Source organism: Anguilla anguilla, chromosome 8 (genome assembly GCF_013347855.1).
Source record: "Anguilla anguilla isolate fAngAng1 chromosome 8, fAngAng1.pri, whole genome shotgun sequence".
NCBI classification, from domain to species: domain Eukaryota; kingdom Metazoa; phylum Chordata; class Actinopteri; order Anguilliformes; family Anguillidae; genus Anguilla; species Anguilla anguilla.
Window position 1 is genome coordinate 12,091,134 of NC_049208.1, and position 17,130 is coordinate 12,108,263.

Below are 17,130 nucleotides of genomic sequence, written 5' to 3' on the forward strand. Positions count from 1 at the left end.
CTGACACTCACAGAAACAGTACAGACGCACACTACAGACACACACACACACCCACACACTACAAACACACACACATTACAGACACACACACAAACTACAGACACACACTACAGACACACATACACAGTATAGACACACTCTCCAGACACACACACACACACACTACAGACACGCACACACTACAGATACACACGCTACAGACACTGACACACAGACACACACACAGTACAGACACACTACAGACTAATGCACGCACACACACACACACCACAGACATACGCACACAGAGACAGCAGTGATTGATTGCCATTTTTTCTTTCTTTTTTACATTTTCTAATACACCTGTGCACCCCAGATAAACCCACTCAACACGTGTGTTGGCTCTGTCAGGGGGAGGCTATCAGGAGTCAGGCCCCGGGCGAAACAGTGCTGGGGTTAAGTGGCTGTTACAGACGCCCATTCTCAGGCTCAGAGCGCGGTCTTACCGGCGGGAATTTCACACGCTACGCTTCCTCAAACGCACAGGAACTCTGAGGAACTCTCACAGGCACACTTACAACTGCCACTGACAGAACTATCACAGGCTGACTTACAACTGCCACTGACAGAACTCTCACAGACACACTTACAACTCTCACTGACAGAATTCTCACAGACTGACTTACAACTGCCACTGACAGAACTATCACAGACTGACTTACAACTGCCACTGACAGAACTCTCGCAGACTGACTTACTGCTGTCACTGGCAGAACTATCACAGACTGACTTACAACTGTCACTGACAGAACTCTCACAGACTGACTTACTGCTGTCACTGACAGAACTCTCAAAGGCAGACTTACAACTGTCACTGACAGAACTCTCACAGACTGACTTACTGCTGTCACTGACAGAACTATCACAGACAGACTTACAACTGTCACTGACAGAACTCTCACAGACTGACTTACTGCTGTCACTGACAGAACTCTCACAGACTGACTTACTGCTGTCACTGACAGAACTCTCACAGGCACACTTTCTACTGTCACTGACAGAACTCTCACAGGCACACTTTCTACTGTTACTGACAGAACTCTCACAGGCACACTTTCTACTGTTACTGACAGAAGGGTTCTCTCTCAGACACACAAGTGGGGCTCTCTCACCCTCATACAGACGTGTGTCTCCACTGGGCTGCTTGTGGCCTGTCTTAACCTGATTGGCCAGACGTCTGCGTTAGGTCAGACGCATTAGGTAACCGTCTCCATTGTAAATGAGAGTTCTTTTGAAACGGGCAGGGATTTGATTACGCAGCGGAACAATACTGAAGGAAGCGCTCGGCCCGAATATTAAACAGCACGGTGACCGCCTGTCTCCACAGCGCGCGGTCCACAAATGACCATTCCGCTGCTTTGGTCTTCTTCCTGCAAACACAGAAGCTCTGTCCCACCGCTGCTGCAGCACTTTTCCAGCATGTTTCGCTCGTATGCCACACACTGACATCATAAATATTTATTTGTGGCTGCGCCTGTCACAGAGGAATTCTCATACGGGCCGGCTGTCTCAGACATTTAGAGGGAATGTGACAGACAAAAAATATGTTTCACACACACACACTCACATGCACATACACACACACACTCGCACATGCATATGCACACACTAGCGGGCTTGCAGACACCAACACATGCACACGCACACACTCATGCACACTCACATTTGCGTATACGCACACACGCACACACACACACACACAGTGATGCCCTCTCACAGACATGGATACACACCCATGCATGTTTTTTTTTCTCATTTCAGAACGAGTGTGGGGAAGAAGTGGAAGTGGAGGAATTTTATGTCAAATTCAAAGCCCTGTGAGTTCCCACACTTTCTTTTTCATTTGTGTTGTCCCTGAGCAAATGATTAAAATAATTTCAGCATGTTGTAGCTGCGAAGCAAATGTGTCTTTCAAGAGAAATTTCTTTCACCGTGCCTTTTCTTTAAAAATGTTAAGTATGTGGCACAGTGTTTTGTTTCAGAAGTATTTGATTTAAGGCATGTTTGAAAATGCATTCAAATACTTTACTTCATTGTGTGGAATGACAAACATGTTGCACATGTTGCTGAATGTTTCTAAACGGCCATCTTAAAACGAGCAGCCGTTGTGTCATTTACACAGTGTAAGCAAAATGTGGAAAAATGACTTTAATTGACCCTTATTTTGACACTTGTTTCTGCTTTAAAATGCAATTGCTGGGTATAAAGAAAACGTTTGACTGTTTTTAATTATAGTAATATTTTTTTAAAAACGTTTATCCGCTGTGTTTTAAAAATACTTAAAATGCATCTCAAATTGCCATTTCAAATACAGATTCTCAGATGAATATGTATCTGACCCAGACCTTTAGGCATAGATCAGGGCTGCCCAATCCTGTTCCTGGAGACCTAGCATCCTATGGGTTGTCACTTCAACCCTAATTTGGCACACCTGATCCTTCAAACTAGCAACTCAGTGAGATCCTCTCTGTTGAATGAGGTGCGCTTTGTTAGGTTCAGTCTGAAAACCTGGGTTGGGCATCCCTGGTATAAGATGGATTAGTTTTTGCCCCCCATCTGATCCAGGGTCAGTTGTCACCCCTCCCCCTCCTTTTATTAGTCATTGTGGTGGTGGGCTGTGCTGATTCTGGGTCAGCGGTTAGTGTTGGCGTGACAGTGTGAAATGCTGTCCCCCTGCGCAGCTCCTATCTGCACTGTCGCTGGGCAGACATGGAGGAGCTGGAAAAGGACAAGCGGATCCAGCAGAAGGTCAAGCGGTTCAAGGCGAAGCAGTCGCTCAACAGCTTCCTGAGCGAGGTGAGCGCCAGGCCCACGCACCCCCAGCCACCCCGCCCCCCCCCCGCCCTCCAATCCTGCCTTTTGTGTTTTCCCTGCCCCCCACTACATGTCCTGACCTTCCTGACCTTTTTTTTCTCTTTTCTAATGGCTTCATTTAACAGACCTCGGAGAATTCTGACACAAAATGGCTGCCCGTGCTGTAAACCCCCCCTCGTTTATCCTCTGTTAGTGAAGCAGTTAGTGATTTTTCAAAAGGGATGAAAGGGATCCCTGCCGTTTGCGCTGAAAGAGTAAACTAAGGAATGGACCCCAGAGTGGGAGGAGTTATCAGGTGTCATGAGTTATCGGAACCAGTCGCGATGGTGGAATCTGTCATTGACAGGATGTGATCAATACGTTGATTTAGGAGTGTTCTTAAAGCCAAACCCCCTACGTACTTGCATGCTCGTTTGTTGAGATCATGTTCCACTTTGCTGAACGCGATTGGGTATTGGGTATTCTGTATCACACTGTTTTAATGGAGTCTTTCCACTCTTTTTTTCCAGATGGATGAGGAGCCCTTCAACCCAGATTATGTGGAAGTGGATCGCATCCTGGACATTTCTGAGAGCACTGATGAAGATGGAGAGGTGCGGTGTACATTCCGGGGGGAGCTTTTGGTGGTGGGGGGTGGTAGTTGGTGGGGGGGGCAGATTTGGGCACAAATCTAATTTATTATATAGGGTCTTGCAGTGAGCTGAAGCAGTTTCTAAGCGAGGACTTGGCAGTGGGGGATTTGCCTGTTGTGCTCCTGTGCTCCCATGCTGACTGCGTCCCCCTCCCACCCCCCCAGCCCGTCACTCATTACCTGGTGAAGTGGTGCTCCCTGCCCTACGAGGACAGCACCTGGGAGCTGAAGGCCGACGTGGACCCGGGGAAGATCCAGGAGTTCCAGCGGCTAGCGGCCCGGGAGCCCCAGCTGGAGAGAGTGGTGAGGGACCCCCACCGGGGTCGCGTTCGGCCCCCCCGCCGTTTTACTGAGGGGGGAGGGGGGTCGTGTTCTAACCCCTGCTGTTTTACTGAGGGGGGAGGGGGGTCGCGTTCTAACCCCTGCTGTTTTACTGAGGGGGGAAGGGGTCGCGTTCTGCACCCAGCTGTTTTACAGAGGGGGAGAAAAGGTTGGGTTCCACACCCATCTATTACAAAGAGGGGAAGGGGTTAGGTTCAGCCCCCTGCTGCTTTACAAAGAGGGGAAGGGGTTGCGTTCCATACCCATCTGTTACAGAGAGGGGAAGGGGTCGGGTTCCACAACCATATGGTACAGATGTACAGGGTAGCGTTTGGGTCCCATTGAACAATCGACAGGGGGGCAAGAGTCTTGTTCAGCACCCTTCTGTTCCAGAGAGCTGGAAAGGGTAGCGCTTGGCACCCTGTTGATCAATCGGCAGAGGAGGGTAAGAGTCTCGTTCAGCACCCTGGTGTTTTGCAAAGGGGTGGGGGGGGCACACTGGTTCTCCTGTCGGCCCCAGGGCACTGCTGAAGGGAACTCTCCCCCATGCAGGAACGCCCCCCTGCAGATGATTGGCAGGAGCTGAAGACCTCCAGGGACTACCAGAACGGCAACAAACTCAGGGAGTACCAGCTGGAAGGAGTCAACTGGCTGTTCTTCAACTGGTACAACACGTACGTATTCACCTGCCAGTACACGCATGTAATCTCACAGTTTAACACATACAAGCTCGACTGGCACCACATGCATGTAATGTATCGTCTAACACGTGTATTTAATTGACATGTAATCATATCGTCTAACACGTGTATTTAACTGACGCTGTGTGCATGTAATCTAAGGCATATGTGTTGAACTGGCAGCACATGCATGCGCTCAGACCTCTTGAGTCCTGCAGCTCAGTCTTGTGAAGTGATGTGGAGGCGTAAGGGATCGCTGGGCTGTTTTAGCTTGTGATCTGCCCGTGTGGTCTCCTCAACGTAACTCCTCGTATTCTGAGTTTTTTTTTTCTTCCCGTGAGAAGTTATTTAATTTGTTTTTTACAGTCTTTTCTACGGTTTCCTGTTTTCCTGTGAAAGCCGCAGTGTCTCTGTAGAACACGCTGCTCGAACGAAATGAAAATGGACGTTTCCTAACTGACGATGGCTTCACGTTTTTTTCCCGCGTTTGCGTTTCCGTGCAGACGTAACTGCATACTGGCGGACGAGATGGGCCTGGGGAAGACCATCCAGTCCATCACCTTCCTGTACGAGATGTTCCTGAAGGGCGTGGGCGGGCCCTTCCTGGTCATCGCCCCCCTCTCCACCATCCCAAACTGGGAGCGGGAGTTCCGCACCTGGACCGACCTCAACGTGGTGGTGTACCACGGGAGCCAGGCCAGCCGCCGCACCATCCAGGCCTACGAGATGAGCTTCAGGGACCCGCAGGTGGGGAACGCCCCAAAGTCTTAGCGGCCCGGGCTAACGTCCCAAACCGGGATCCTAAATGCTAACGTGCTACACTGGGGTGCTGTGGGTTTTTAAGTGCTCCTTCTGCTGGGTTGGCTTTGGTGCTGTGTTTTTTTTAGGGTCTGTGACTCATTCAGCGCTCCTCCATCCCGGTCACGTTTCAGCCTTGCTTGCGGTTTGTCTCTGGGCCTCTGCCCGGGGCTTGTGGGAGCTCAGAGGCCTGGTGCGCTCCTCACATTGGGCTGCAGAATCAGGCCTGCTGAGCTGGGAAGATACTGCTGCTTGTGGAAGCTGTTAGCATCCGCAGCGCGTGTGTAATGTGCTTAATTGGGAGTGCGGTTTGCAGGTGGGTGGGTGGATGATGGTGTAATAACGCCTCTCTATCCCTCCCTCCTCCCTCACTTCCCTTTTTCCTATCTCTCTCTCTTTCTCCCTCTCCTTCTCTCTCTCTCTTTCTCCCTCTCCTTTAACCTCTCCCTCTTCTCTCTATCGTTCTCCCCGCCTCTTTCTCGCCCTCTCCCTACTCTCTCTCTCTCCCCTCCCTCTCTCCCTCTCTCTCTCTCTCCCTCCCTCCCCCTCCTCTCTCTCCCTCCCTCCCTCCCTCCCCCTCCCCCTCCTCTCTCTCTCTCAGGGCGCTGTGATAAAGGGAGCGTATAAGTTCCACGCGCTCATCACCACGTTTGAGATGATCCTGACGGACTGCCCGGAGCTGCGGTCTGTGGGCTGGCGCTGTGTGGTCATAGACGAGGCGCACAGGCTCAAGAACAGGAACTGCAAACTGCTGGAGGGGCTCAAGATGATGGACATGGTGAGTGCCTCTCCCCCCTGCATGAGTTTACTCTCTCACACACACACGCATGCACACACACACACACACACACGCATGCACACACACTCACACACACGCATGCACACACACACACACACGCGCGCGCGCAGACGGAAGCATAAATGCATACAGACACGCATGCATACAGATACACACGCACACAGGCGGACAGGTACGTGTGCTAAGGTGCTGACCCAGTGTGGAGTGGACCACTCTTGTTTTAGGGCTTTAACACGCCCCGCCCCTGCCCACCTCTCCCCCCCCCCCTCAGGAGCACAAAGTCCTCCTCACCGGCACGCCCCTGCAGAACACCGTGGAGGAGCTCTTCAGCCTGCTGAACTTCCTCGAACCCCAGCGCTTTCCCTCCGAGCCCACCTTCATGCAGGAGTTCGGAGACCTGAAGACCGAGGAGCAGGTAGCGTGCCCGGCTCTCCGCTGCCCTCCCAGGACTCACTCTGAGCTGTGCGTTGTGGAGACTGCATGCTGTTCTGCATACGTGGAATTAATCTGGCGTTTGTGTCTCTGTTAGTAGCGTCAGGGCTCATCAGGTGCAGGAGGGAAAGGAAGAGATAGCCGAAGCTACAAGAAGAGAAGGTTAATCTGAGCCAGGTAGCCAAGAGCAAGATGTTATTGAGAGCAAGGGTAGTAAGTAACAAGGGTGCACCTCATTCACGACCAGTGTGCAGTACAGTAACCTTCATCCATCAGCTCCAGAGGAGGCATTTATTCAGCATCTGAAGACCAATTAGATTGCCAGACTGAGAGCAGCCACTTGGGAAATGTAGTTTTTCCAAGGCTCGACAGCCTAAGGCCTCTGCACTTGCAAAGTGCCACGCAGGGAGTTGGGAATTGAGTCGAGATGGGGGATGCACTGAAAGAGGAGCAGCAGTAATAAAATGGGAATAAGACGGTCATGACATCACTGGAGCCCCAGGAATCATAGAATTGTGGCGGTAACAACGTGGATTGTGATTGGTTGATCCTTTTCTGGCTGCCTCCTGGTAATTCCCTCTGGGATCCCAGAAGTATAGCCAGAAAGTATCCACCAGTCACCATTGTCGTTGTTCCTTTGGTTATTAACAACGTGCTCCATGATTGGTGGAGCCCCTCTCAGTCTTGGCAGTCTGATGCCTGAAATGGAGGCGCCCCCCGGTGGTGCGTCCCGGCGCTGCGGGAGAAGTTCCTGACGCCTCCCCGCCCCCCTGCAGGTGCAGCAGCTGCAGGCCATCCTGAAGCCCATGATGCTGCGCAGGCTGAAGGAGGACGTGGAGAAGAACCTGGCGCCCAAGGAGGAGACCATCATCGAGGTGGAGCTCACCAACGTCCAGAAGAAGTACTACCGCGCCATCCTGGAGAAGAACTTCGCCTTCTTGTCCAAGGGGGGCTCGGGAGGAGGAGGAGGAGGAGGCGGCGGCGGCGGGGGCAACGGCAACGTCCCAAACCTGCTGAACACTATGATGGAACTGAGAAAGTGCTGCAACCACCCCTACCTCATTAATGGTACGTACCACCAGGGCAAGAGTGTTGTAATCACCCCTAATTCTTTAATGGTATAAGGGGGTAGAGTGCATTTACCCACCTGTTCCTTATTAATGGTTTAAACCAGTGTTTTAATCCCCATTGCCTTATTGATGGTACATTCCAACAGGGAAAGAGTGTGCCTAACTACCCCTGCCTTATTAATTCTACATACCGACAGTGGGAGGGTGTGTTTAACCACCCCTGCCTTATAATTGGTACATACCAACAGGAGAAGAGTGCTCTGGCCACCACTGCTTACCCTACCTAAATGTCCTCTGTTCCCACGCCCCTCCTCTCCCTCCCCCCTCCCGCGGCGCAGGAGCGGAGGAGAAGATCGTGGAGGAGTTCCGGGAGACGCACCCCTGCGAGGGCCCCGAGCTGGCGCTGCAGGCCATGGTGCAGGCGGCGGGGAAGCTGGTGCTCATCGACAAGCTGCTGCCCAAGCTGAAGGCCGGCGGCCACCGCGTGCTCATCTTCTCCCAGATGGTGCGCTGCCTGGACATCCTGGAGGACTACCTCATCCAGAAACGGTACACCCCCGCGGCCAGGGGACGCGGTGGTACGCTCCCAGCCGGCCCTGGCCCCGGCCCTCTCCCCACGGCCGGCGCGGCCGTTTAGAGCTGATTTATGTGCATATAAATCAGCCCTCTGCTTCACGCCGGGGTCTGACGCCTTATCTAATGGCTACACGCAGGAGGGACAGAGAAATAAAAAAAGCAGTAAAATGTGTCCAAACATTAAATGTTTGTTGTAATTCCTGTTGGTCGAGAACGGTGTCAGATCCTGGAGGGCTGCGTTGGTGTCTGCACTTGGTTTTTGCCGGTTTCATTTTAACTAGCAGCTAGTATCAGCCTTTGAAATGTGTGTAAACTCGTCAGCCAATCAGTGACTTAGAAGATTCACTTTTGCAGGTACACAGTTTAAACCAGCAGACACTGCAGCCCTTAATAAGTGGAATCTTAGACCACTGATCTAACTGCTCTTTGAGCAGAATGGCATTGATCCGTCAACAGAGAACAGTTACGACATTAAAGTAACTCCTTTGACCTCAAAACCACTTTCTGTTATATATGACGATAGAAGGAATTTTGTTCAAATGAGCCATTTATTCCAGTCGAACACTAATAGAACAGCGGGGCTTTTTAAAAGGTGTGGTCCTTTTGACTTTGCAATCGGCCATTTTGCTGAAGAAGAGCTCGCTCTCCGCTCGCCCGCTCAGGTACTCGTACGAGCGCATCGACGGCAGGGTGCGGGGCAACCTGCGGCAGGCCGCCATCGACCGCTTCTCCCGCCCGGACTCGGACCGCTTCGTCTTCCTGCTGTGCACGCGGGCGGGCGGGCTGGGCATCAACCTGACCGCCGCCGACACCTGCGTCATCTTCGACTCGGACTGGAACCCGCAGAACGACCTGCAGGTGAGCGCGCCGGGGGTTCAAAGGTCAGAGCCCTGCAGGCGGGCAGGAAGTCAGCCTGTGGAGCCTCCTCAGGGCCTTGGCAACTGGTGTTGTGCTAGAAATGAAGCTCATACATGGGAGACATATTGTCCTCATTGTTTTGTTTAAATTATGGGTTTGTATGACAGTAAGTGGTGATGTTGAACACCCACAGCAAAAAATTTTTTTGCAGCTTTAGGAGTACGCACTGTTTGTGTCCAGCTGGTAAACATGCCAGAGGCTCACTAATGAGAGGGGTTGAGACAGGTCAGGATATTCATGTGGGGAAGAATGTGTTTGATAAACAGTTGGGCTACATTTTATAGGGGAATGGAGATGTGTGGGGATGACATAATTTGAATGCATTTGAGACCCCTTGTTGGATGACTGTGTGAACGTTTCTTATTGGACGTTGTGGTTTGATGGTAATAGTGCCCGCTGAGATGTTTGAACATGCCATTTCTGTGTGTCAGGCCCAGGCCCGGTGCCACAGGATCGGACAGAGCAAAGCGGTGAAGATCTACCGGCTGATCACCAGGAACTCGTACGAGCGGGAGATGTTCGACAAGGCCAGCCTGAAGCTGGGCCTGGACAAGGCCGTGCTGCAGTCCATGAGCGGCCGCGAGAACGTGGCTAACGGGGTTAGCACGCGTCCTCACGCCACTGAAAACATGCACATCAGCAACATGCTAACAGGGTTACGTGCTTCCCCACGCCATAAAAAACAAGTAGCATGCTAACAGGGTTAGCATACATTCCCACGCCATAGGAAACACGCTCCTCAGCAACATGCTTAACAGGGTTACATGCTTCCCCACCCCATAGAAAACACTGCTCAGTAGCATGCTAACAGGGTTACATGCTTCTCCTTCGCCACAGAAAACTCTGCTCAGTAGCATGCTAACAGGGTTACATGCTTCCCCACCCCATAGAAAACACTGCTCAGTAGCATGCTAACAGGGTTACATGCTTCTCCTTCGCCACAGAAAACTCTGCTCAGTAGCATGCTAACAGGGTTACATGCTTCCCCACCCCATAGAAAACTCTGCTCAGTAGCATGCTAACAGGGTTACATGCTTCCCCACCCCATAGAAAACACTGCTCAGCAGCATGCTAACAGGGTTGGTATGCATTCCCACACCATAGGAAACACGCTTCTCGGCAACATGCTAACAGGGTTACATGCTTCCCCACCCCATAGAAAACACTGCTCAGCAACATGCTTAACAGGGTTACATGCCCTCCCACCCCATAGGAAACACGCTTCTCGGCAACATGCTAACAGGGTTACATGTTTCCCCACGCCATAGAAAACACTACTCTGCAGCATGCTAACAGGGTTAGCGTTCTTATCCGCACTATATAAAACGCACTGCTCAGTAGCATGCTAACAGGGTTACACACCTTAGAGTACACACAGCCTCACAAGCAGAGGAAGAGAAAAGATTGCATTGATAGTGCTTTTCATCTCATGATATCATAGTGTTTCACAATGTCGGGGGAAAACTCATCTGAAATTGGCACCGATGTAACACCTGGGTGATGCATGTCGGCCATTTTTCAGCAGAACGCCCAACACACAGTAGCTTAGGCGCAGAGTGAGGTAATTACTTGGACGGTGGATGAACAGTAATGTCTTAATGCAGTGGCTCTGTCTACCGCTAATGATCCCCAGGACCGTCCCTGGTGATTTGTGGTCAGTTATAATTTTATGAAAATTGCTTTAGTAATATCTGCCTCACCGGTTTGCTGATGCGCGTCGATGGCTGAAAGTAGCACTGTGATTATTGCACCTTTCGAATGTGTAGTTTGTTTGGATTCATTATAAACAGTTAGATTGTTTGTCTAGGTCTTCGCGCTTGTTTCAGAGGGGAAAAATGCGCATTGTGTGTAGGTCTCCGTTTATTACTGAAAGCCCATCAGTCACTCGCCCGCAGTCGTGTGTTGTATTGGGAAACCTGCTGTTATAATGAATGAAGCCCCTCTGTAATGGATTTCTGCATTTTTAAGTGATGACAAAGATCCTTTGTGTGTTGATAATGATTAATATGTGATGAGGGTGACACGTCTGCTCAATAGCTATGTTCGCTACGTTCGTGTGAAAGGCTTTTTGGTCTCTAAAAGAGAGAGCTCCTGTTGCAGGTCCAGCAGCTCTCCAAGAAGGAGATCGAGGACCTCCTCCGGAAGGGGGCGTACGGGGCTCTGATGGAGGCCGAGGACGAGGGCTCCAAATTCTGCGAGGAGGACATCGATCAGATCCTGCAGCGGCGCACGCAGACCATCACCATCGAGTGCGACGGCAAAGGGTCCACCTTCGCCAAGGTAACGGGGCCTGAGGGTTCATTTTAACGCCTGGAAACGGGTTTGCTCAGTTTGAGTGACAGGTGACTGTTTTGCCTTCGAGACTCACCCTCTCCTCTCCTCTCCTCTCTTCTCCATCTCCTGTTCTCTCCCGTCCACCCCCTCTTCTCCCCTCTCCATTTTCTCTCTCCTCTCCTCTCAATCCTCTCTCCTCCCCTCTCCTCTTGTACATCCCCTCTCCATTTCTCTCTTTTCTTCTCCTCCCCTCTCCTCTCCTGTTCACCCCTTCCCTTCTGTCCATCCCCTGTTCTCTCCTCTCCCCTCCTCTCTCCACAGGCCAGCTTCGTCTCCTCTGGAAACAGGACGGACATCTCCCTGGAGGACCCTGATTTCTGGCAGAAGTGGGCGAAGAAGGCTGAGCTGGACATGAGTGTGATAAACAGACGGGTGAGTGGGGCTGCGGGGGGGGGGGGGGGCTCAGCTGATCAGCGGGGGCGGGGTGGAACGAGATTGGTGCGTGCGGTCTGGAGGAGGGGCGCGTGGGGGGCGGGGAGGGGGCGGGAGAAGGCCGGGTTCGGCGTGATGAAGCGCACTGTTAGCAGCTAGCTCAGGCCTCACAGTTTGAGGCTGGTGGTTTGTCACGGTTAGCGTTTGAGCCGAGGCCGGCTCTTTGTGCCTGACATTTGCGGTGGAAGGTTCTGGCATTTTCATGGCTTTCTGGGGAAATTGAGACTGTGGAAGTGCAGGGGCGGGGGCTCCCAGCCCCCGGGCGTTCTGTACGCCACACAGAGCGGCACCACGCTCGTAAATCTGCCCTATGATCATAATTAATGTATGCCTTTCCCCACAAGCCAAAGACCCGGGGATCGTATTCCCTAATTGAAGAGAGAAAGGGTTTAATCTGGGCTCTGGGAACCCTTTTAAAAGGTTATGGCTCTTTCACGTTAAGGAGGTGGGGGTGATTAAACGCTCTTTCTGCTCTCGCGTGTGAGAATGGGCACTTAGCGCTCCGCGCACAGCCGTTTAAAAGACTCCTCTGTTAAAAACGGCCCTGTGGGGTGCAGTGCGCCCCTGCCCAGGCTCAGGGGTGGGCTTGGGGTAGTAATTCTGCACGCTTCCGGTGATCGACACGCCCAGGGTGATGTTCAGGCCCAGGGTGATGTTCAGGTGGTAATTCTGCGTGTTTTCGGGGCAGAACACGCTGGTGATCGACACGCCCAGGGTGATGTTCAGGCCCAGGTTTGATGTTCAGGTTGTAATTCTGCGCGTTTTCGGGGCAGAACGCGCTGGTGATCGACACGCCCAGGGTGATGTTCAGGCCCAGGGTGATGTTCAGGCCCAGGGTGATGTTCAGGTGGTAATTCTGCGTGTTTTCGGGGCAGAACACGCTGGTGATCGACACGCCCAGGGGGATGTTCAGGCCCAGGGTGATGTTCAGGCCCAGGGTGATGTTCAGGTGGTAATTCTGCGTGTTTTCGGGGCAGAACACGCTGGTGATCAACACGCCCAGGGTGATGTTCAGGCCCAGGGTGATGTTCAGGCCCAGGGTGATGTTCAGGTGGTAATTCTGCGTGTTTTCGGGGCAGAACACGCTGGTGATCGACACGCCCAGGGTGATGTTCAGGCCCAGGGTGATGTTCAGGTGGTAATTCTGCGTGTTTTCGGGGCAGAACACGCTGGTGATCGACACGCCCAGGGTGATGTTCAGGCCCAGGGTGACGTTCAGGCCCAGGGGGATGTTCAGGTGGTAATTCTGCGTGTTTTCGGGGCAGAACACGCTGGTGATCGACACGCCCAGGGTGCGCAAGCAGACCCGCCACTTCAGCGCCGCCAAGGAGGACGACCTGCTGGAGTTCTCCGACCTGGAGAGCGACTCGGAGGACACGCCCACCCCGCGCACCCGCCGGCCCCAGGACCGCGCCCACGGCTACCCCCGCAGCGCCTGCTTCAGGGTGGAGAAGAACCTGCTGGTGTACGGGTGAGTGGGCGGGGCGGGGCGGGGCATGGTCAGTGGTGGGTGGAGAAGGGCGGGGCTTGAATAAGGGCTGTTGATGGATGAAACACCGTCTCACCACAGAGTCTTGGGGTATTCAGGTTCAGCCCGTTGGTCCAACTGCAGTGTGTATTACACCTGACATCTTTCTCTCCCTCTCTCTCTCTCTTTCTCCCCCTCTCCCCCTCTCTCTCTCTCTCTCTCTCTCTCTCTCTCTCCCCCTCTCTCTCTGTCCCTCCCTCTCTCCCCCCGTGGCGTAGCTGGGGTCGTTGGGGTGACATCTTGTCCCGCGGGCGTTTTAAGAGGCCCCTGACTCTGCGGGACGTGGAGACCATCTGCAGGGCCCTGCTGGTGTACTGCGTGCAGCACTACAGGGGCGACGAGAACATCAAGAGCTTCATCTGGGACCTGATCACCCCCACCGAGGACGGGCAGACCCGCGACCTGCTCAACCACTCCGGTGCGTCTCTCTCTCCCTAAACCCCGCCCCCGCTCCTACACCCCGCCCCCTCTCCCTCAACCCCGCCCCCTGCCCCCTTAAAGCCCGCCGCTCTCTCACCCCCTCTGTCATCAGCAACCACAATCTCTGGACAATCAACGCAAATTTATACCATGTGGCCATTGGTGCACCGCCGTGCTGCGTCAATGTCTTCAGTTATAAATGGACTGTAGCTTGTATTTGATGTTCTTCGTGTGGTTGCACTTATATAAATAGTCCATCTGTTTACCTGCCTATGTATTTTCACTGTGATTCATGATAAAGCTCTGTTTCACAGTTCTATGTTCTGTCCTTTAATGTCAGTGCCAGCCTGTATCACGATGCACAAGAAATGTCCTGCAAGGAAAACCTCTAAATCAAATTTAATTTCAATTCAAGCCCTGCCTGATGACATAACCCCACCCCTGTTCCCCTAAGCCCTGCCCACTGCCCTAAACCCCGCCTCTGTGCCCTCAGGCCTGTCGGCTCCCGTTCCTCGTGGGCGTAAGGGGAAGAAGGGGAAGGCTCAGGGGGCCCAGCCCTTCCTGCAGCAGGCCGACTGGCTGGCCCACTGCAACCCCAACACCCTGCTGCAGGAGGACAGCTACAAGAAGCACCTGAAGCACCACTGCAACAAGTAAGCCCCGCCCACAGGCAAACAGGTGCAGTTCCATTCAGGCTCATCAGGCCCACTGCAGTGCTGCCCCCTGCCAGTCAGACTCGGAACTGCTTCTGGAGGCACCTAATTTCCCTTCACTCAATGATAGCTGGCCTGTGTCATTTTATATCGCACCATTGATATATTGAAACTGCATACATAATTTTCTTAAAATTGAAAACTTCAGGTACAACTGAAAAATAAAATGGGTTCATGCTTAAAAATGCACTCATAACTCTTGTTAAAATCAAATAATTTGACAGTAAGCGATCATCTCAGATTCTACCTGCGCATGACTGTCACTAGCTGAATTTTTATCATGTCAGTCTCCTGTTTCCCTCTTCTCAGGAAAAATAATAAAAAGGGTTGGTCAGGTGATCTGTGATGTCAGAGTGCAGCTGTAGGGGGCCCATCTCACTATGATGCGTCCAGACAGTGTCCTCTGCGCAGTCACGTGCAGCTTCTGCGCAGCCCTGGGACGGGCTGACGGTGCCCCTCCCTCCATCTGCTCTGTTATCAACAGGCCCGCCTCGGGCTCTGGGAGGAGAGGCGGCCCACCGCTTCCCAAATTCAGCCCCGCTTTGGGCTGAGAGAGAGGGCAGAGGGCGCTCCAGCACTGCTGGGCCTCGTTGTTGCTAGGCAGAGCTGGCGGGGGGGGGTGGGTAAGGGGTTTGGGGGTGGGGGGGGGGGTCTCCATCTGTCGGGCTGCAGCTAAGCTAATCTGCTCTGGCACAGTGATGGATGAGGGTATGAGCCGGCCCAAACACTGCAGCCAGTGTCCATCCCTAAAGTTTAAAGGCTCTTTCTCTCTGCCTCCCTCTCTGCCCCCCCCCCCCTTCTCTCTTTCACTCACTCTCTACCTCTCTCTATCTCGCTGTTTCTCTCCCTCTTTCTCTCTGACTCTGTTTCCCTTCTTCTTTACCCTTCACCCTGATGCCCTCAACCTCTCTCTTTCTCCCTCGCTTTCTCTCTCTCTCTTTCTCTCTTCTCCGTGGCTCTCCCTCCCTCAGAGTGCTGCTGAGGGTTCGGATGCTGTACTATCTGAAGCAGGAAGTCATCGGCAGCCAGGCGGACAAGATCCTGGAGGGAGCGGATTCCAGGTCGGAATTTCATCCATGTTTTTCCTAATTGGGAATGCCCAGTCAGGGGTTCTGTATCTGCTCTAAATGTCCAGTTATCCTGCAGATCTGAGCTGCATTGCTTGGATGAGCTGGTTTGATTGTGGGACATCAGCAGTGTTCTGTCTCTGAGAAGTGCGGTGTCCACTCTTCTCACAGTGAAATAGACATCTGGATCCCGGCGCCTTTCCTGGCTGAGATGCCCTGCGATTGGTGGGACAGGGAGGCGGACAAGTCCCTGCTCATCGGTGTCTTCAAACACGGTATGCCCCGCCCCCTCGCCACACCTTACCACACCTCATTTTTACCGGTGTGAATTCTGCCATTAAGGCTCTGTATGTGTGGCCAAAGGCTTTTGTTTCCAGGCTGATTTTCTCAGCGGAGACGGATGTTACTGCTGTTTGTGCCCGAGGCAGAGGCTGATGTTGACAGCTATGCGGGGTTGGCCGTTGGTCAGAACAACAGTGGCGCGCCATTTTGCCTGAGCTGGCTGTCTGGCTGCAGAGGCTGCCAGGAAATCCACTGTGTGTCACTGGTCCCCCCAACCTACCCCACCCCCCCACCCCCTCCAAATCTTTTTCCCTTTTTTTTTTTTTTTTGAAGCAGCAGCTGTGCCATTGAGCACCACCACACCGCTCACACCACCCCCCCCTCCATGTCCCCCCCAAATGCAATTGCCTGTAATCCAGCCACCATTTTACACCCTGCAGTGTACACACTGCCGGAGAGATGTAGCACCTGCAGCCATGTCTCCCATGGAGCTGAAGTTTAGCTTTAGACGAGGCCCAGCTACAGCCCGCTGCTGCAAACTGCTGTCTGCAGCCAGCCGATGACACATTTGCAGCCCAGACTTGGCTCAGGGCCTGGATCTCCAGCCACTTGGGTGTCCTGTGGGCAGCTTTTTAATTGTTTCCAGCGACGTGATGTTATTTATTTCTTAAAAAAAAAAAAAAAAAGATTTAAAAAAAAGATTATGGCCAGTGGTGACGTGTGTAAGATCCTGATTGGCTCTCCCTTGCCAGGCTATGAGAAGTACAACTCCATGCGCGCGGACCCCGCCCTGCACTTCCTGGAGAAGGCGGGCTCGCCGGACCCCAAAGCCGTCGCCGCTGAGCAGGGGGGCGCGGACCTGGCGACGGACGGCGTCGAGGGGTAAGAGCGCCCAATTGCAGCGACTCATTTTTTAATCACGTGACCCTGCCCCCCCCTCCCAACTCCTATCGTTCTCCTTCCTGATGTGTAACCCTGTCTGTCTCAGGGGAGATCTGGACAGAGAAGATGAAGATCCTGAGTACAAACCTGCCAGGATGGCTTTTAAGGAGGAAATGGAGGTGAGTTTGACACTCCGGTGGGGAAGCGCTATGCGGTTTGAGGTCCGGATAATCCAGAGGGTGCTGGAGTCATAATTTAATCACTTTTTTAATTTACCCCCTTCTTTTTTTTTCCAGGAATGTACAAACTCCTCCTTGGGTGATGAAGACACTACAGGGGCTGAATCTCTGGGTATGTTTTCTTACTCCAGATATACATGCACTTTATCCCAGAT

At 52.8% G+C, this 17,130-nt stretch overlaps 1 protein-coding gene across 4 annotated transcripts in view; it reads left to right on the forward strand.

Moving 5' to 3' along the window:
• Positions 1–17,130, forward strand: part of LOC118233758 (chromodomain-helicase-DNA-binding protein 7-like) — a 60,001-nt gene that overhangs the window by 32,405 nt on the left and 10,466 nt on the right. For 3 of the 4 annotated variants that reach the window (XM_035429669.1, XM_035429672.1, XM_035429670.1), the window contains exons 7-28: positions 1,801–1,856; positions 2,721–2,835; positions 3,363–3,446; positions 3,650–3,787; positions 4,358–4,479; positions 4,989–5,232; positions 5,885–6,061; positions 6,354–6,497; positions 7,291–7,582; positions 7,923–8,133; positions 8,823–9,018; positions 9,510–9,677; positions 11,179–11,358; positions 11,674–11,784; positions 13,110–13,315; positions 13,591–13,790; positions 14,286–14,445; positions 15,477–15,566; positions 15,744–15,847; positions 16,607–16,736; positions 16,843–16,915; positions 17,033–17,087. In XM_035429669.1, the coding sequence (XP_035285560.1) occupies positions 1,801–1,856; positions 2,721–2,835; positions 3,363–3,446; positions 3,650–3,787; positions 4,358–4,479; positions 4,989–5,232; positions 5,885–6,061; positions 6,354–6,497; positions 7,291–7,582; positions 7,923–8,133; positions 8,823–9,018; positions 9,510–9,677; positions 11,179–11,358; positions 11,674–11,784; positions 13,110–13,315; positions 13,591–13,790; positions 14,286–14,445; positions 15,477–15,566; positions 15,744–15,847; positions 16,607–16,736; positions 16,843–16,915; positions 17,033–17,087 (3,256 nt within the window). Of the gene's footprint in view, positions 1–1,800; positions 1,857–2,720; positions 2,836–3,362; positions 3,447–3,649; positions 3,788–4,357; positions 4,480–4,988; positions 5,233–5,884; positions 6,062–6,353; positions 6,498–7,290; positions 7,583–7,922; positions 8,134–8,822; positions 9,019–9,509; positions 9,678–11,178; positions 11,359–11,673; positions 11,785–12,719; positions 12,748–13,109; positions 13,316–13,590; positions 13,791–14,285; positions 14,446–15,476; positions 15,567–15,743; positions 15,848–16,606; positions 16,737–16,842; positions 16,916–17,032; positions 17,088–17,130 lie in introns of all 4 variants that reach the window. The other variant, XM_035429671.1, reaches the window with a different exon arrangement.